Here is a 20,656-nt window from a genome sequence, read left to right as displayed (position 1 = left end):
GGCCCAGATTCGGTTTTGTGACTCTTAGTTTTCCTGAAAGATTGGTGCACTTGCAGTGACCCAGATTGCAGGGCCCTGTGAATATTTAAAATGACTGAAAAGAGGCTCTGAACAGAACACATGTGGCCCAAAGAGTGGCTACACATGGACTCATAGGTCTATTGAAACTGGAATCACAAATGGGAATGCAAAATGTTATGCAAAAATAAAACAAAGAACTGCGGATGCTGGAAATCTGCAACAAAAACAGAAACTGCTAATACAACTCAGCAGGTCGAGCAGCATCTGTAGAGAGAAAGCAGAATTAAAGTTTCGAGGCTAGTGACACTTATTCAGAACTGGACCCGAAATGTTAACTCTTTTCCCTCCACAGATGCTGCCAGACCTGCTGAGTTTCTCCAGCACTTCCTGTTTTTGTTTCACATTTTATAAAAAGAGGTCCAAAACACAAGAGGTAGAGGAAAAGCATCGTTATAGCTCACAATTGTATCATCATGATGCCTTAAGCAACAGGTTTACTATATTTCTATCAGATGGTAAGAATGAAAGTAAAATGTATTTCTATGAAATGAACTGGTTCATTATTAACAATTAATTATTGAAAAAGATAATTAGTGAATTCATCCCAATTACAAAGGAACCTCTTTATTCTGTTACCATGTTGTCTATATTTTAACAGCTGCTGGTTGCTATCGGTTACAGACAAAAAGAACTGCAGACACTGGAATCTAAAGTAGACAGGCAGGAGGCAGGAAGAACACTGCTGGATCCAAATCTTTTTGTCATTTATATAAATGATTTGGATGTGAGCATAAGAAGTATAGTTAGTAAGTTTGCAGATGACATCAAAATTGGAGGTGTAGTGGACAACGAAGAAGGTTACCTCAGATTACAGGCTCTTGATGGAGTGGCAGATCGAATTTAATTCAGGTAAATGCGAGGTGCTGCATTTTGGGAAAGCAAATCTTCACAGGACTTATACACTTAATTGGTAAGGTCCTAGGGAGTGTTGCTGAACAAACTTGGAGTGCAGGTTCATAGCTCCTTGAAAGTGGAGTTTTATGTAGATACGATAGTAAAGAATGTGTTTGGTATGCTTTCCTTTATTGGTCAGAGTATTGAATCCAGGGGTTGGGAGGTCATGTTGCGGCTGTACAGGACATTGGTTAGGCCACTGTTGGAATATTGCGTGCAATTCTGCTCTCCTTCCTATCAGAAAGATGTTATGAAACTTGAAAGAGTTCAGAAAAACTTTACAAGGATGTTGTCAGGGTTGGAGGATATGAGCTATAGGGTGAGGCTGAATAGGCTGGGGCTGTTTTCTCTGGAGTGTCGGAGGCTGAGGGGTGACCTTAGAGAGGGTTACAAAATTGTGAGGAACATGGATACGGTAAATAAGCAAAGTCTTTTCTCTGGGGTTGGGGAGTTCAGAACTAAAGGGGATAGGGTTAGGATGAGAGGGGAAAGATATAAAAGAGACCTAAGGGGCAACTTTTTCACGCAGAGGGTGGTGCATGTATGGCATGAGCTGCCAGAGGAAGTGGTGGAGGCTGGTACAATTGCAACATTTAAAAGGCATTTGGATGGGTATATGAATAGGAAGGGTTTGGAGGGATATGGGCTGGGTGCTGGCAGGTGGGACCAAATTGGGTTGGGATATCTGGTCAGTATGGACAAATTGGACTGAAGGGTCTGTTTCTATGCTGTACATCTCTATGACTCTCTGACTCTATAACACAGCAAACAAGGCAGTTAAACAAAAGTCTTCTTGCAAATCAAGAAAATTTCCTTTTGTCAGTTACCCATGTTTTTTCTGAAACAAAATGTAATGCTGTTCTGCTGGAGCATCAACAACTGCTGATAGTTTATTCCAATACATTGGATTTCACTTCCGTTCCAGAGTGAGACAGAGACCTTGATGATCAGGCACTAATATGTTAGCAGTTCTGAAGAGTATGATTAGATTCCCTACAGTGTGGAAACAGGCCCTTCGGCCCAACAAGTCCACACCGACCCGCCGAAGCGCAACCCACCCATACCCCTACATATACCCCTTACCTAACACTATGGGCAATTTAGCATGGCCAATTCACCTGACCCGCACATCTTTGGACTGTGGGAGGAAACCGGAGCACCCGGAGGAAACCCACGCACACACGGGGAGAACGTGCAAACTCCACACAGTCAGTCGCCTGAGGCGGGAATTGAACCCAGGTCTCTGGCGCTGTGAGGCAGCAGTGCTAACCACTGTGCCACCGTGCCGCCCCGTATGAGGCATTGTAAGTGACCTTATTATAACATGGTCTTTCGTATGAAACTCTCATGTGTATTTGAGCTCCATGCTGAGTTTTGATGTGAAAACAAAACTAATTCTTTCCTTAGTTGCCCTTCTTGCACATTTACTCCACATTTATGAATAGTCAGTGGACCTTTCCTTCTCCGTGCTGTTATATTGACTTACCTCCTTGTTTCACCTTCCCATTCAATTCTAGAAAATTCACTAGCTCTCACACCTCTTTCAACATGAGTCCCATTGTCCAATCACACTGCTGTTTCTTTTCACCATCAGCTGGGGAGATATTGCGTGACTTTATGAACACAACTAACGTGTCCTTTAATATTGCTCAATCTATTTCTGTTTTCCTCATGTTTGCTCTCTCTCTTCTTGCCTATTCAAACTAAAGCATTTGATTCAGTAAACCATCACACTCTGTGGATTGTTCTCCAGAGATTTAAATGAGCAAGAAACTTCAGTACAGTCTTGCAATAAAGTCATGATACTATGACTGCAAATATCTAGAGTGGGATCAGAAACTAATGTAATTAAAATCTGCATTATTGTAAAACAAGGCCATGTGATAGCCCAATACTTTAAAAATGAGTGGTTATTCATATCCCCAAAGATCACTGCCCAAGGTGTGAGTATTAAACACCATCCAAATAGAAATTTATTTCCCCTGAGTTGCTGCCGTAGCAAAGCTCAATTGACCCCCACAGACATAAATGACCATAAATATGTGGATACCTTGCTCTAGATTTGCAACCCCACCCCCACTTCAATCTCATCAATTCTGCATGCACAACACTTGGCCCATCCTTGAACATTGCCCAATCAAAACCTATATGTCAACCCAATTCAGACAGATATTCCACCTCCAATGTATATTGAAGAAAAGCCTATGGAATATGTATTGTAGAAGACTTCCATATCTTGTCAATTCTCTCAACGGGTCACTGTTGATGAGAAAATACAACACCAAATCAGCTGTGTCAGTTCCATCTTTCTCCAATTACAGTAGTGAATGTCAACAACAAAGATCCCAATGAGCCACCAGGAATTATCAGCACACTCTGCAATGCAACAAGGCCTGGAGCGACAAGTAAGAGTGTTAAGGAAATGCCATCACCAATGCCTCCACTGCATTGTTCACATTCAATGCTTGGATCATCAAACCAACACTTGGGGCCTTCTTGAAGACAGCTCTACAAATACTCAGGCAAACCTCCTGTGAAACCCACTGGACCCTGGATATCTCTCCACCGTGTCCTACCTTCTCAACTCTCAAATAGCCAGTATTGCAGTGGAGGAGAAAGAAACAAACCTACAAAGACACTCTGAGGCTGGATTTAGAGTGTGATTGCATTAATATTAATGAGTAGGTGGAGCTTGCAATTAATTATGCAAAATGGTCACAACTTGTCCATCAGGTTTTTAGTCCAAATGCCTTCGTGATGAGACAGAACAACTGCAGAGAAGGAAGGAAATAGAAGCAATTCTGCACTCTGAGTCCAATTTCTTTATCTAACATTCTGCCCATGTGCCCAAAGATCTGTGGGACAAGAATCACTCTCCTCAGTCACAGGAAGTCCCAGAGCGAAATCCCTTAATGCTGAGTAGACATCATTCTCAAATTGAGGGATAGATCGTGACCACTCTCCTGTTGGCATTAAGAAAGATCAGAAGCATAGCAGAATAGTAGTCTGTCTGTCAAACAGCTCAAATATTCAGTGTGCTGTCTGCTGAAGATTTTTTGTCATTGTGCAAGTTTCCACCCGAAGTAACAATTTGAGAAGTGATCCTTGCATTTTCATGCAATCCTATGACTATATACATCACCAATAAATATTAATAGGAGATGCTGTAAAGAACAGCCAGGCTCATGTTTCCAGTGTAGATACTTATTCTGGCCATTGGTCTGGGCCTGAACGCCTTTTTTTTACATTCATTCACAGGAAGTCTTTGTCACTGAAAAGGCCAATGCAATTATTACTGCTTAGTAATTGCCCATGAGGAGGTGGTGGTGAGCTGCTTTCTTGAAACATTGCAGTCCAAGTGATGTAGTCAATGTAAATTTGGTCAAAATCCTGTAACTCCTTCCTAACAGTATTGTGGGTCAATCTACAGCAGTTGAACTGCAACAGTTCAAGAAGGCAGCTCGCCACCATCTTCTTGAGAGCAACTAGAAATGGGCAACAATTGCTGGCAACCAGCCATACCCATATCCCACGAATGAATAAAAAATACAGGTATATCCATAGTCCAGTTAGAAATGTTCCATTCAGGGTTTTGACCTCGAAACAATGAAGGAACAACAAAATAGTTCCAAGTCATGGAGGAGGATTTGCAAGTAGTGATGTTTCCATACATCTGCAGCCCTTGCCCATCTAGCGATTTAGAGATTATGTGGTTTGAAGATGCTATCGAAAGAGTCTTGGTGAATAACTACAGGCTTTTTGATGTTAGACCCTACTCCCACTCAGTGTTTGTTGGTGAAGGGAGTGAATGGTGTGGGTGGTGATTAGAGTGCCAATCAATTGGGCTGCTTTGTCCTGGATGGTATTACGTTTCTCAAGTGGTGGTGAAGCTGTGGTCAGCCAAGTGAATATTATAATGTGAACAACTTCCAATCTGTAGGAGTCATTCTGGAATCTGTAGAATCTTTAAAGTGGTTGAAGAGGTTACCTCAGTACGACCTTCTCAAGGGCAACTAGGGATGGCCAATAAATGTCGAGCCAGCCAGCACACCCAGATCCATAAGCGAATAATAAATAAATACATTAATAAATATGATTAACAATGCACCTACTATTTCTGTAGCCATCTCCTTTAATGTTGGGATAGGGACCATCAAGTCATGTAGGTGTATATACATTCAGCCCCATTAATTTCTTCATTACAATCTCCTTACTAACACTAACTTTCTTCATCTGCCGACCAGATATCCCAACCCATTCTAGTCCCACCTGCCAGTACCTGGCCCATATCCCTCCAAACCCTTCCTATTCATATACCCATCCAGATGCCTCTTAAATGCTGCAATTGTACCAGCCTCCACCACATCCTCTGGCAGCTCATTCCATTCACGTACCACCCTCTGCGTGAAAATTTCCCTTTTGATCTCTTTTATATCTTTCCCCTCTCACCCTAAACCTATGTCCTCTAGTTCTGGACTCCCCAACCCCAGGGAAAAGACTTTGTCTATTTATTCTATCCATGCCCCTCATAATTTTGTAAACCTCTATAATGTCACCCCTCAGCCTCCGACGCTCCAGGGAAAACAGCCCCAGCCTGTTCAGCCTCTCCCTGTAGGTCAGATCCTCCATCCCTGGCAACATCCTTGTAAATCTTTTCTGAATCCTTTCAAGTTTCACAACATTTTTCCGATAGGAAGGAAACCAGAATTGCATGCCATATTCCAACAGTGGCCTAACCAATGTCCTGTACAGCCGCAACATGACCTCCCAACTCTTGTACTCAATACTCTGACCAATAAAGGAAAGCATACCAAACACCTTCTTCACTATGCTATCTACCTGCGACTCCACTTTCAAGGAGCTATGAACCTGCACTCTAAGGTCTCTTTGTTCAGCAACACACCCTTGGACCTTACCATTAAGTGTATAAGTTCTGTTAAGATTTGCTTTCCCATAATGCATCTAAATTAAACTCCATCTGCCACTTCTCAGCCCATTGGCCCATCTGGTCCAGATCCTGTTGTAATCTGAGATAACCCTCTTCGCTGTGCACTACACCTGCATTTTGGTGTCATCTGCAAACTTACTGACTGTACCTTGGTTGGTAAGTCTTTTTTAATTGAGGCTGAACCAGCAGTTCCAGAGATTAGTGAGTTGACACAATCAGCCCAACTCTGAAGCTGAAACTAATGGAGTTCCAGAGGGTTATTATACACACTCACAGAGCTGCAGATGATAAATAAACAGTTGTTTGTCCTTTAATAGAAGCACCCATGTATCATACAGAGATATTGTGGTTCTCATATAAAATTCCCATGGCAGGATATGCAGGAATATGAAAAACTCGAGTATTCAAAAATACACATTTTTCCTGGCCAAGGCTTCATCAGGATGTAGTGCAGTCCTGTATAATATGCCATACATGTCAGACAATGGGAAAAGCTCAGCATGAAATTAAACATTTGCCATTAATGCCCATACCAGTTTTTGAACGACCATTCTGTAAAATGTGAGTAAACTGTGTAAGGTTATTGCTGATAGTGCAACATTGAAAAGTACGTCTTTACAATTATGGATATGACAACACAATTTCCATAAGGTATTTCTTTGAGAACAATTACAGCTAAAGTAAAGATGGATAAATTAACTTCATGTTTTACTAATTATAGATTACAAATAGGAATAGTCAGACTGAAGTTCCAGTGTTACGTCTAGAAGTTTTCAAGATATCATGAGTAACTTGGGTATTAAACAGCTGAAGTCAAAAACACAGGGAGCTTTAAAAAGATTCCATCTGAGTCTGAAGACAATGATGAAAGCATATTGTCATGAATATCTTCAGGATTGGGATAAAAGTTTGGATTTCCCATTATTTATCAGCAGAGAGCTGCTGGATTTAGTCCATCGGTAATTATATATGGTTGCCATGTAAGAAGAGTTTCATTAGAACTGGTCAAGGCAATATTTTTCAAGCAGAAATCTGAATCCTCAATATTGAATTGCTTGTCTCTAGAGAGACCCCAGGGGCATGCAGATGGCACAGGAACATTTAAAGAATCGGCAGAGATGCTGAAAGTCAAATACTTCGAACAGAAGGGGAAGTGTTACTGCTATTGCTCCACCCACCAGAGTCACAATAGCAAATATTCTAGTTGTCCCTAATCATTCCTTCATTATCAACTTCAGCTCTACTTATAATATATAAAAGTTCATAAGTTACAGTTGGAAAGGAAGAAGATCATTCAACCTATTGAGTTTGCTCCATCTTTCAATGAGATCATGGTTATTCCGATAATCCTCAACTCTGCTTTCCTGCCTTTTCCCCATATCCTTGATTCCCTTACTGATTGAAAACCTGTTGATCTCAGCCTTAAAAATACTTAATAAGCCAGTCTCTGCAGTACAGTGAGGAACTCCACAGAATCACTACTCTTTGAGAAAAAAGGTGGTGGCACACTCACTGTTCCTCTCTGTCTTAAATGTGTAACCCCTGATTCTGAGATAATATTCTCTCATCCTGGTCTCTCTCGCAAGGAAAAAAAAGAATCTTTCTGTATTGGACAGTTTCCTGTCTAGTCCCTTAGGTATCTTATATGTTTCAATGAGGTCACCTCCCATTCTTTAAACTCTGATGAGTACAGATCCAACCTACTCAACCTCTCCTCATAAGACAGTGCCTCTGTACTGGGTTTAAAGCTAGACTGGCAGGATGCTGGGAGAACACAGCACGCCAGGCTGCCTGGTGCTGTGGCTGAGTGGTCTAAGCCGTTGGATTCAGGTTGCTGACTCCACAGAGGCGTGGGTTCCACTCCCACACCTGCCTAACGCTCCTGTTACTGTGCTGTGTGTTAAAACTGAATGTTAAGCACTGTTGTTACAGTGGGTGGCGTGGTGGCTCAGTGGTTAGCACTGCTGCCTCACAGCACCAGGGACCCGGATTTGATTCCAGCCTCGGACAACTGCCTGCGTGGAATTTGCATGTTCTCCCTGTGTCTGTGTGGGTTTGCTCCGGTTTCCTCCCACAGTCCAAAGATGTGCAGATTAGGTGAATTGGTCATGCTAAATTGCCCGTAGTGTTAGGTGCATTAGTCAGAGGGAAATGGGTCTGGGTGGGTTACTCTTTGGAGAATCGGTGTGGACTTGTTGGGCCGGAGAGCCTGTTTCCACACTGTAGGGAATCTAATCGATACAGGAGGTGGAGAAGTCGATGTTTCAGTCCTAAAGAAGGGTTACCCCGAAATGTTGCTTTACATACCTGGCTGATGCTACTTGGCTTGCTGTGTCCTTCCAGCCTCCTGCCTGTCTACCTTGGATTCCAGCATCTGTAGTTTCTTTTTGTCTCTGTACTGGGAATCAGCCTAGTGAGCCTTCTGTGGACTGCCTCCAATGCCAACATATCTTTCCTTCAATAAAGTTTTTCTTTAAAGCTTGGCAATGTCTGTTCTATCTGGCTTCACTCTTCACCAAGCTATGTCAAAAAAAGATAATCAATACATTGATTGGTATTCTGTCAGCCCTTTGTAGCTGGTATGCACTGGAATAAAACAATGCAGATCCTGATAATTTGGTGATGCCTTTCTGTCTGTGAACAAGGCATAAAAGCTACAGCCATGTTTACAGCCATTAATAGGTCCTCAGCAGCACTTCCTTCATCGTTAATATTCAGAATAGTAAATAAAGTGAAGATTAAAACATTAATTTACCTCTGAGTGTTAAAAATCTGGAACAAAAGCAGTTTTGGAATGATAGAGTCATACAGCTTGGTAATGGGCCGATCTTTCCACATAATCAAGCAGTTCTGACTGTTCAACATTTTATTTTGAATCAAAATTAAAACCTGAAAAAATTAATTAGCACTCAAAAGAGCAGTAATAACTGACCAAAGCTCTAAACTAAAAGCTGCCATCCTTCCCTAGTCTGGTCTACACATGACTTCAGACCCATAGCAATGTGGTTGTGGGCCAAGGCGAATTATATCAAAATTAGGCAGGAGCTGGGAAATGTGGATTGGACACAGCTATTTGAAGGGAAGTCGACATTTGATATGTGGAAGGCTTTCAAAGATAAGTTAAAGATAGTGCAGGATAGGCATGTCCCGTTGAAGGCAAAGGATAGGAAAGGCAAGATTTGTGAACCGTGGATGACAGGAGAAATTGTACGACTAGCTAAGAGGAAGAGGGAAGCGTACATAAGGTCCAGGCAGCTAAGAACAGAACGGGCCCTGGAGGAATATCGGAAGAGTAGGACAAGCGAGGAATCAAGCCGGCTAAAAGGGGTCATGAAATAGATTTAGCAAGAAGAACTAAGGAGAATCCCAAAGCAGTTTATTCTTATATAAGAAACAAGTGGGTAACTAGAATAAGGATTGGTCCATTAAAGGATAATGAAGGAAGTCTGTCTGTCAAACCTGAGAGAATGGGTGGGACTCTGAATGATTACGGTGCATCAGAGCTCACTGAGGAGAGGAACACCTTGAGATTAGAGATAGAAGTTTGGTTAGTCTGGATCACGTTGACATAAGTAGGGAAAATATGTTGGGTAGGCTAGAGGTTATTAAGGTGGACAAGTCCCCAGGAGCAGATGGGATCTATCCCAGGTTGCTGGGGGAGGTGAGAGAGAAAATAGCTGGGACCCTCACAGATATCTTTGTGGCATCCTTAAATACAGGTGAGGTGCTGGAGGACTGGAGGGTTGCTTATGTTGACCCCCTGTACAAGAAGGGAAGTAAGGATATTCTGGGTAACTACAGACCAATGAGCCTGACGTCAGTGGTGAGAAAGTTGCTGGAGAAAGTATTGAGGGATAGGATCTATTTATATTTAGAAAAGAATGGGCTTATCAGGCAGCATGGTTTTGTGCGGGGGAGATCGTGTCTTACTAATCTAACAGAGTTCTTCGAGGAAGTGACCAAGTTGATAGATGAAGGAAGGGCTGATGATGTCCTACATATAGACTTGAGTAAAGCGCTTGGTAAGGTTCCCCGTGGAGAAGGTGAAGTCATATGGTGTGCAGGGTGTTCTAGCTCGGTGGATAAAGAACTGGTTGAGCAACAGGAGACAGAGAGTAGTAGTTGAAGGGTGCTTCTCGAAATGGAGAAAGGTGACCAGTGGTGTTCCACAGGGGTCAGTGTTGGGGTCACTGTTTTTTGTGATTTACATAAATGATCTGGAAGATCTTGGTATGATCAGCAAGTTTGCAGATTGCACGAAGATTGGTGGAGTAGCAGAAAGCATAGGGGACTGTCAAAAGAATACAGGAGAATATAGATAGACTGGAGAGTTGGGTGGAAAAGTGGCAGATGGATTTCAATCCAGACAAATGTGAGGTGATGTATTTAGACAAGACTAATTCAAGAGCGAATTATACAATGAACGGAAGAGCCTTGGGAAAAGTTGATGGGCAGAGAGATCTGGGAGTGCAGGTCCATTGTACCCTGAAGTTACTGCACAGGTGGATAGAGTGGTCAAGAAGGCATACAGTATGCTTGCTGTCATTGGACAGGATATTGTGTATAAGAGCTGGCAAGTCATGTTAAAATTGCACAAGACATTGGTTCGCCTGCATTTAGATTATTGTGTACAGTTCTGGTCACCACATTAGCAAAAAGATGTGGACGTTTTGGAGAGGGTGCAGAGAAGGTTTACAAGGATGTTGCCCGGTATGGAAGGTGCTAGCTCTGAAGAGAGTTTGAGTAGGTTAGGTTTATTTTCACGAGAAAAAAGAAGATTGAGGGGGGACCTGATTGAGATTTACAAAATCATGAAGGGTATAGATAGGGTAGATAGAGATAAGTTTTTTCCTCAGGGTGAAGTATTCAATAACAAGAGGTCACACTTTCAAGGTGAGAGGTGGAAAGTTTAAGAGGGATACATGTGGCAAGTACTTCACACAGAGAGTGGTGGGCGTCTGGAACGCATTGCTAACAGAGGTGGTAGAGGCAAGCACGGTAGATTCATTTAAGATGCGTCTGGATAGTTGCATGAGTAGGTGGGGAGCAGAGGGATACAGATTCTTAGGAATTGGGTGACAGGTTTAGACAGTAGATTTGGATCAGCTCAGGCTTGAAGGGCCGAAGGGCCTGTTCCTGGGCTGTAAATGTTCTTTGTTCTTTGTTCTTTGATTTCGAACTGTCCTCCGAAATGACCAAGCACTTGATTTTTTTTTGTAACAACACAAAATCAGAACTTGCTGCACAAACTCAGCAAGTCTGGTAGCATCTCTGGAGAGAAAACAAATTCAATATTTCAAATTCAATGAATTAGTCATCAGACTTCAAGACACCAAGAGTACAGAAATTGATCAAGACCGGTAGTCTGTAAGTGCTGGTTTTAAATTGCTCACAATATATAAATAGCTCATGTAGTTCTGTCTAAAAATAAATTGCAATGAGTACTAACACACATTAAGCAGCTCCTAGGTTCAGTTCTTATGGATAATGTACTGCGACAAAGGTATGTCTTTTACACACTTTTGCTCTCTGCTTTGATCTGCAACTAACCTTAAATTGTAACCTTGCTCTGATTCCAAAGCACAGTGACGAGACTTCCTAGGAATCTGTGACAGAACCATCCTAAAACTGCCCCTGCTAATTTGTTACAACATGCTCGCAGTGTCTTCATCAGTCTTTCCTGGTAAGGGAGCTTACGACTTGGGAACAAACCTTAAAATCACCCCAGGAGAGGTGTTCGGAAACATTTCACACAAAGGGTGGTCAAAATGCCACACTGTCTCTGGCATAAAGCTCATCTGATCACTTTAACTGTGAGATCAGTAGATTTGTGCTGCCCAAGGGAATTGAGCCATGATAGGTGGGTGGAGTTGAGGTAGAGCTCTGCCACAATCTCACTGGAAGTCAGCAGCGTTCGATGAGCTGAATGGTCTGCTCTTGTACCTATGCTAACTTATTCATTTGTTTACTGCCACTGGGTGGAATAAGAGAGTATAATTCTGGTGCAGTTGTAAAGTTCGCTGCTAATTCAAGTGCTGTAAGTTTATTACTCAGTAATTGTAGTAAAGGAGTATAGCTACACAGGGAGAAGTTTAGTGATCTCACTGGGGTGGCCAAATCAAATCAAGGCTGTGGTGCTAATCTATACCACCAACCGTATTCACCATTTGCCTCATTCATTTTGTTTCCTAGCAACAGTGTCAAGGAAACTCATTTCCACAAGGAGCAGCGTGTTCAAGCACTATAGCTTTGTTACTCAAAATAACTCTCACAGCTCACTGATCTTGAGGATTCTGTTGGTTTACAAAGGTGTTTGATTTAAAGAGACCATAAACATTCACCCCTCATCCTCATGGCTTGGCTAGCCTCAAACAGGGCATTTCTCCATCATTGAAAAACATGATGCTGGAAAAACACAGCAGGCCAGGCAGCATCCGAGAAGCAAGAGAATCGACGTTTCGGGCATAGGCCCATCTTCAGGGCTTATGTCTTCATAATCCCCACTGGCCTATAATATAATCTTCTCTGCCTGAGGGACACCTCAGTGTCAAAAAAGGATCACCATGAAACTTCAGAGTCTGCAGGATGTGTAGATGTAAGATTCAATAGGCAGACAGACAAAAGAGCTTGTTAAGGAAATTGGTTACTCAAACTAGTAAAATAAACCTGGTAAAGGCTGAACAAGATTCATTAGATGCAGCTTCTTGTCCCTTCTTAAAACATTACAATGAATTGACAGTCATTTTCCTATTCTTCAGAAACAAATAATATTGCGTTCACAGCTAAATAACCTCTTCTATCATTGGACAGATTCTTTTTTTATTTGACTATGTCTGAGTTGCGTTGAGTATGTTAGAAGGATTTTGGCCACGGTGTTTCTTGCCATACCTTACCATACTCACTTTATTAACCACCTACCTTTGATGTCAGCCATGTCAGATTTCAGCCCTGTTTTATTATGTGCCATTGCTGTAACATTCATTGCTCATAGGTATCTGCAGAAAGACTGGCATCCTTTGTAAAGTGTCATCTTTGAAATGGCCACCTTGTGCCTGGACAAGCATTGACAGTATTGCATTTATCCTCACTAGCTGCCTCATGGTAAAGCAGCCATGATGTCACACTGCCCATGGCATAAAGCTGACATGGCTGACACTCCCCGGGGCATATAATCTCTTACCCTCATCACTGTTTCCCCACCAGACACAATGTTTGCTTCTTCTGTGCTACATCCTGTCAAACCCCACTAAGCCAGCTCCATACTGTCCCAATGCCAACTGTAGGCCCTCAACTTGTCATTTAAAAGTTGGGAAATACCACATACAGGCAAACAATTGTGGTTCACATGTGGAATGAACTTCCTGAGGAAGTGGTGGATGTAGGTGCAATTGCAACATTTAAAAGATATTTGGATGGATACATGAAAGGAAAGTTTGGAGGGATATGGGCCAGGAGTAGTAGGTAGGACTAGCTTAGTTTGGGATTATGGTTGGCATGGTTTGGTTGGACCAAAGGGTTTGTTTCCATTTGGCATGACTTTATGACTCTCTGACCTTCAGCTTTTATGTACAGACCAGAATAAAGAACAAAAGCAAAACCAACAGAAATTGAGGTTCACTTAATAATGCAAGCCAGATTTCAGCATCATGAGCAAAGACCATATTACAGTCAACAATGCACTCAGTCCTCTTCTTGAGGAAGCAGGTATCAATGAGGTTTATTCTGACTTGTAACATCCAAAACAGCTGAGCTTTTTCATGGACAACTACAGCTTCCTTAACCTCAGTGTCATCAGTCTCCTCCTCAGGACACTGCTCCTATTCCCCATATCTTCAGCATCCAGTATGTTGCCTCAGTCCAAGTAGCAGAACCACATCTCCAACATCTCTATATTCTGCTCCACAATGGTCTTGGTCAAGGCATGTAGCATTACATCTGAGTCCCACATTAGACAGAGGGTTGTATAGTGATGCCATGCACCATAGTTGCAGTGGTTATGCTCATAGTTTTGTATCTGTCAGACTACAGTCCAGGGATAGTAATGGTTTGTCCTGTAGAGTCAGGGAATCATGTATTGTCAACCAGGGAGCTGCAAAGGTATCTGCTCCATCATGTCTAGTGGCTGCTCACTGATGTTGGTCAGAGTTCTTGGCAAATACATACTCCATCATTCAATGGGGTGTAAGGGAGGGCTATAGGGATAGCAGGGGTGATCAGTGCCAAAGGGTGTCAGGGTTATGAGGGAGGAAACAGGCATTTGCAGAGTACAAGGGGACAATGGGGAGTATGCGGAACAGCAAGGGAGGCCATAGGAGGATATGGTAATGGTGGTGAGCATCACCATGTGCTCCACTGAATGAGCATGGAAGGACAAGGTGGGGATCATTAGGGCAAGATGCAATGTTCATTATGGTGGGTCTCCACCTGGGGGACAGATGGAAATAGCCTGTCAAGATAGGGCAAGGTAAAAGAGGGCTGGGGGAGAGTATTTGTTGGCCAGGAGGGGTCTGGTGCTAATAGTGCCTACTGCAGGCTGTGTTCCCCACCATCATTTTCCATTCTCTGCATGTGAAAGTGGTGGGGACACCATTTGGGTGGGTGGGGTCAGTGCCAGTTTGCCGGGTGAAATGCAGGATCCATGTTTGCTGGATACACTGAAGGAACAAATAAATGAAGCAGTTGCTTGCAAACTCCAGCATCATTTAATCTTTTCATCTTCACTTTGCTATGTGTGCAGAGTGAAGGTGCCTCGGGGTCAGTTGCTGGTTAAAAGTGATAGCTCACTAATTGAACATGAACGTCTTAATGATATTGACAGCAATGATGTTTAAAAAAAGATCAGTATTAGCCAAAGGTGAACCATTACTCATGCAACATCTAAGAGTGCCATGGGAACTGCATGTCACCTGTCATGTTGCTGAGACAGTGATTAGCACTGACTGTGGGGTGAGTTTGAGTTTTTCACATGGATCTGGAATAGGAGGGTGCTGGAGCAATAGGGGCACTCCATTCTTGATGTCACGTAGTGTCATTCACCAAGTTCCTGCACAAGCTGATTGTAAGTGGAGAATGGAAACATGTCCCTCATTTTCAGGGTGCAGCAGGTCACACTCAATTCCAGTGAGGAAAGAATCTTGGACCTTGCAGGAGAAGACCAGGACTATCCTGTGGGGAAACTGAGACATCTGTGTCCTGCCAACCAAGGAATTTCCATTTTTCATTCCATTACAACTCTCCCCTTAATGACACTGTCAGAGCCATTCATCGCATACATCTTTAAACCATGTTGCCTTCTCACTCCTTTCCTTGTAGGTTCTAGTGGAAGTCCACTGTCATCACTGTCAAGAGAGCAGGCCTGTTAAGAAGGCCCTTCACTTCCTCTGAGGAGGAGAGTTCCATGGCCTCAGAGGATGACCCAGTATGAAGAGCAGCCCCCTGCCGCATGCACCAATTCAAAATACTGAAACTTTGGTGGGAATGTTAGCAAGACTAGAGACAATCTGGGGAGGACATCACTGCAACATCTCCACAGCTGATGGAGAAAGAAATGCCGCAGGTCAGTTGCACTCTGAGAAATGCTAGAAATCAGGTACCTGCTGAGCCCCTTGCAGGAGAGAACCATGTAGGCATTTTATATACATGCACAAGCAGACACAGGAGCCAAGGGCAGGAATGTGGGAGGCAATGGTCCCCATTGTGCAGAGGCTACTGGGCTGCAGCTACAGTGTGGGGGTGCAGTTGTCTTGCTGCCTCCATGGACAAGTTGGCCATTGCCATGTTGTTGATAATGATTTGATTTACTGTCACGTGTACCTAAGTACAGTGAAAAGCTTTGTTTGTGAGCAGTCTAGGCAGATCATAGTAAACAATGACATACAGATCATAGGGTGAGAATACTTGGAGAGAGTGAGACTTAGAGGTGACACTGTGCAATACAAGAAAAACATTAACAAGATCAACATTATTTGAAGTTAGAGAGTCCATTCATCAGTCTAATAACAGCAGGGATGAAGCTGTTCTTGAACCTGCTGGTGCATGTGTTCGGGCTTCAGTATCTTCTGCCTGATGGAAGAGGTAGTAGGAGAGCATTGCCGGGTGAGATTGGGCTTTGCTGATGTTGACAGCCTTTCCATGGCAACAAGAGGAGTAAATGGAATCCTTGGATAGGAGGTTGGCTTCTACGATAGTCTGGACTGTGCACACCACCTTCTGTAGTTTCTTATAGTCCTGTGCAGAGCTGTTACCATACCAGGCTGATATGCACCTCCCAATAGTGTATCTGTAAAAGTTGGTGATAGTCATTATGGACGTGCTGAATTTCCTGAGCTGCCTGAGGAAGAAGAGGTGCTGTTGTGCCTTCTTGACAGTCGCATCTATGTGGGAAGTCCAGGACAGGCTGGTGGTTATCATCACTCCGAGGAACTTGACACTCTTGATCCTCTCACCTCCACCCTGTTGATATAGATGGGGGTATGTCCGCCTCCTTTCTTTCTGAAGTCAGTGATCAGTTCTTTAGTTTTGCCGACATTGAGCGAGAGGTTGTTATCATTGGACAACATCATTAAGCCCACTATCACCTTTCTATGTTCTGACTCAGCATTGTTTGCAATCCATCCCACCACAGTGGTGTCAAGTGCAAACTTGTAGATGCCATCTGTTTAGAATTAGGCAACACAGTTGTGGGTATACAGGGAGTACAGTAGGGGGCTGAGGAAGCATCCTTGAGGGGCTCCAGTGTTAACTGTCATTGTGGAGGAGGTGTAGTTGTCTATCTTCACTGATTGCTGTCTGTGGGTCAGGAAGCTGAGGGCTCAGTTGCAGAGGTACCAAACCAAGTCCTAGGTCTTGGAGTTTTGAGATCAGCCGAGAGGGGATTATGGTGCTGAAGGCAGAGCAGTAGTCGATGAGCAGGAGCATGGAGAGCCACAACCAGCAATCTCCAGGTCATAGATATGCCCTTCATTGCCCTTGACATTGGTCCTCAGCAGGAGTGGGCAGGCCACCTTGACCTCATATCAGAGGCCCTTTCCTCACAAGCAGACACCAGAGGGAGGAGGAACCTTACACAGCCCCTCAGAAATCACCTCTCGGAAGGCCGCTGAGGTAGCAGGGCCTTCACCCTACCTGTGACTCTCGAGGCTGTGGGAGTTAAGCAGAGAAGGGTACTGTTGCCTCACACAAGAATGCACTCATCATGTCTGGGCCTCTAGATACAAAAAGCAGAGTCCAGTTTTAAGGCAGGCTCCCTCCACTGCACCTGGGACAACACTTACACACAGTGGGAAGGAAAGATTCTCAAAAAATCCTTGAGGGTATGTTGGCGATACTGGTGATGTCTCACTGTGAATAAAGCCTCGCGTTTATTGAAATGTGCTCACAATGCCACGAAATCTGTTTGCTCATGTCTCTGTGTAGCCTTTGCTCTAACTGTTACACTCTGAGGTCAGACAACAGTTCATGTGCATGATAGTCCCTGGAGCAATGCCTGACCTGAGAGATTTTGCTGCACCGGGTGCAGACGCTATGAACGTTACGTTTGGAAGGAACTCAGGCAGCTGGCTACCATTGCACGAAGCGCGCAGAAGTTGCTTTGGCACCACTGGCCTCAGTGCATAAAATGGTCAGCAGGTTTTGTAGCACACAGTGAGACTTGGTGTTAGGATCATCATGGAATTGAGAGGTGTGTGTCCTCTGTAATGAATGGGTCTATCTGTAGGGCCTCGCATTGCTGGGGTTTACAGCTCTCTCCCTGCAGTGCGATACACTTTGCTCATACACTCCAGATGTAGTGAAGGCTATTTCCTTTGTCATTGCACAGTTGTAGTTTCTAGGACGATGGAAGGCGACAGCACCTCGAGTGCACCTCGACAATAACTTCCAGGTTATCCTGTTATGTATGAGGACCCCAGTCATTTACATCCCTTTTCTGGCAGTCTCCATGTCAACCCCATAGATGTCTCAGGTAGCTACCCAACTTATCTACATGAGCATGCACTCACTGTCACATTCACCACCCTTTCCCGGGCATAATGAGGTGACCATGCCAAGTGTAACCATACACTGTATTAACCTGGAAGCCTGTCCTGAACATGTTCAACTTCTGTTGCCCTCTGGGAAAGCAAATTCCAAAGTGTCACACCCTCTGAGTCAAGAAATTCCCTTTCAGTTTGCTCTTAAATGTATTTTAAATGATTTTGAAATTACATCCTTGTTCTCAATTCACTAGCCAGGCAAAACATCTTAGCCACATCCACTCTGTCATTCCCTGTACAAATTTTGTACATTTTAATGAGATCATCTTTCATTCTTTGAAACTTTAAGGAATACATACAGCAGCAAAATGTCTCTAATTTACAGAAACAACATAAAGCATCTTATTGTACATCTATATGAGTGTTATAAAATAAGTTATGGCACTAGGGCACATAATGAGATATTAGTTTAGATGATCAAGTGCTTGGTTAAGAAAACAAGATGGGTTTAAAGGCATCTCTCAAAGGAGAAAAGATAATTAGAAAGACAGGGGAGATCTAGGGAGAATAGTCCACAGCTAAGCCGCTAAAGGTACAGCCATCAATAATGGGGCAGTTAAAATCGGGAATCTTTAAGAAGTCAGAATTCAAACAGCACATGTACCTTAGGGTGTTGTGGAACTGGAGGAGGATGTAGGGATAGGACAGGCAGAGTTCACCATGGGATTAAAAATGAAGATGGCAAAAGTGAGGATTGCAGATGCTGGAAATCAGAGTCTAGATTAGAGTGACAGCAGGTCAGGCAGCATCCAAGGAGCAAAAGGAACACAGTACAGGCATGGCCATACTGGAAAGTTTTGAAAGTGGATTAAACGGAAAACAGTTAACTTTTGATGTGCAATTTACTACTGTTCACAAAGCCACTGTCAACAAATTGTTCCTAAAACAATGCGTGATTTCAGATGTAATGTTTCCTTGCTGACCAACTTACAAATTATTAAGCAATTAAGCAATTTGCACTTGCATAAATCTTGATAGGCTACATTTGGTAACTTATACTATTTCATTATTGTTAATAGGTTTTGCTTATACGAAAACAAAAGTACATTCTCGGGAAAGCTGGTGTTGCTGCTCTATCTAATAACTATAGCCAAAGAAGCAAGAGGCAAAATGGCTCACATGGGAATTCAGATCATTGGGTTTTCTCTTGGCCTTCTTGGCCTATTTGGAACATTGATCACCACTATCCTACCACATTGGCACAGAAGAGCACATTTGGGTGCAGATATCATCACGGCGATTGAGTTCATGAAGGGATTGTGGATGGAGTGTGTCTGGCAAAGTACTGGCATCTACCAATGTCAAGTCCATCGTTCACAGCTGGCATTGCCTCCAGACCTGCAGGCAGCTCGTGCCATGATGGTAATTTCCTGTTTGCTTTCTGTTTTAGCCACTTGCATTTCTGTCATGGGTATGAAATGCACCATGTGCTTCAAGGAATCTTCATTCAAAAATAACATTGCCATAGCTGGAGGAATATGTTATATCCTTGCTGGCATCATGTGTCTTATTCCAGTGTCATGGTCAACAAATGACTTAATTCGAGAATTCTACGACCCAATGATACCACCCGCAATCAAGTATGAAATGGGAGAGGCTTTATACATTGGCTTTGTGTCAATGAGCATGACACTCATTGGAGGGGCTCTCTTTTGTCTGTCCTGTCCTCAGCAAAGGCATAGTAGACCCTATGAACCACAGGCTTCATCTGAACAGAGTGCGCCTGAGTATAGGCTACCGTTCGCTTATAAGGGCAACCCAACTTCACAAACATCAGCCTCACATGGCAATTACCGCTTACACAATTATGTCTGATTGTAGCAAAGAGGGACCTGAATTTAAAACACATACAGGAGGATTCTCACTCAATAAAAGAACCAAGTCACTCAGCAGTGAGTTTTGTGAAGAATTTATTCTGTGTTAAAAAATACACATTTCGGTATATCCATGTCGTTACTATATGCAATAAATTACTATGTTTGTGGACAATGTGCTCATTTGGATCTTTGCATTTAAAAGCTCAAAATGGACTCTAAATTAGAGGGAATGATGTCTTAGTTATTCCAGGCTACTGGGAAATGTGATTCGTTTTCAAAATCTGTATGTAAAAGTAAGTAAATGCTAATATGTAATTAATTATTAACTTGAGGTTTTAGAGTCCCTGTATTTGTTATTAATGTAAAAATAAGCTTTGTGTACAATCTGTCAACAGTCTCTAATAGATGTTAAAAGTGCAACCCTTGGTGTTTAGTTTTTAAAAATCAGATTTGGAAGATAATATTTTAAATACAATTTTTTATGAAACTGGACTGGTATTAAAAAGTTATATAATGGCCTTAGGGTGTTAATTTTGTCAGGTAGCTTTTCATAGGTTACAATTTCTGATCTTGCTTTTATGGTATTTAACTTTCCAAGCAAGTCGTCTAGAACTGCAATAGTTTTTGTCAATAATTTCATTTAACAATTAATAATAATACTTTGTGAATTTGCCAATATTTATATTTCATTTCTCTGGATTCACAAACACATGCGAGCATCCAAGCAAGAACCAAGTTAACTGTGACTTTTTGAGCTGAGGATTAAGAGAGGTTTTGTGGCTGATTTAAAGGGAAAATTCAAATAAATGTGAAACAATTTGTGTTTAGTTTCCGTCAAGATCACTAAATTGATATCAGGGAGGCCTTTCAATCCATCGCTTAAC

General features: G+C 42.7%; 1 protein-coding gene across 1 annotated transcript; it reads left to right on the top strand.

The window, feature by feature from the left end:
- Positions 1-11,411: 11,411 nt before the first annotated feature.
- LOC132820857 (claudin-14-like) lies at positions 11,412-19,770 on the top strand. The gene is made up of 2 exons (XM_060833206.1): positions 11,412-11,426; positions 18,975-19,770. The coding sequence occupies exon 2, from the start codon at positions 19,066-19,068 to the stop codon at positions 19,768-19,770; it is 705 nt and encodes a 234-aa protein (XP_060689189.1). The 5' UTR covers positions 11,412-11,426; positions 18,975-19,065.
- Positions 19,771-20,656: the final 886 nt, after the last annotated feature.

Source organism: Hemiscyllium ocellatum, chromosome 12 (genome assembly GCF_020745735.1).
Source record: "Hemiscyllium ocellatum isolate sHemOce1 chromosome 12, sHemOce1.pat.X.cur, whole genome shotgun sequence".
Lineage (NCBI taxonomy): Eukaryota > Metazoa > Chordata > Chondrichthyes > Orectolobiformes > Hemiscylliidae > Hemiscyllium > Hemiscyllium ocellatum.
Note: the sequence above shows the minus strand (reverse complement) of the source record. Positions and strands in the feature narration are given on the sequence as shown.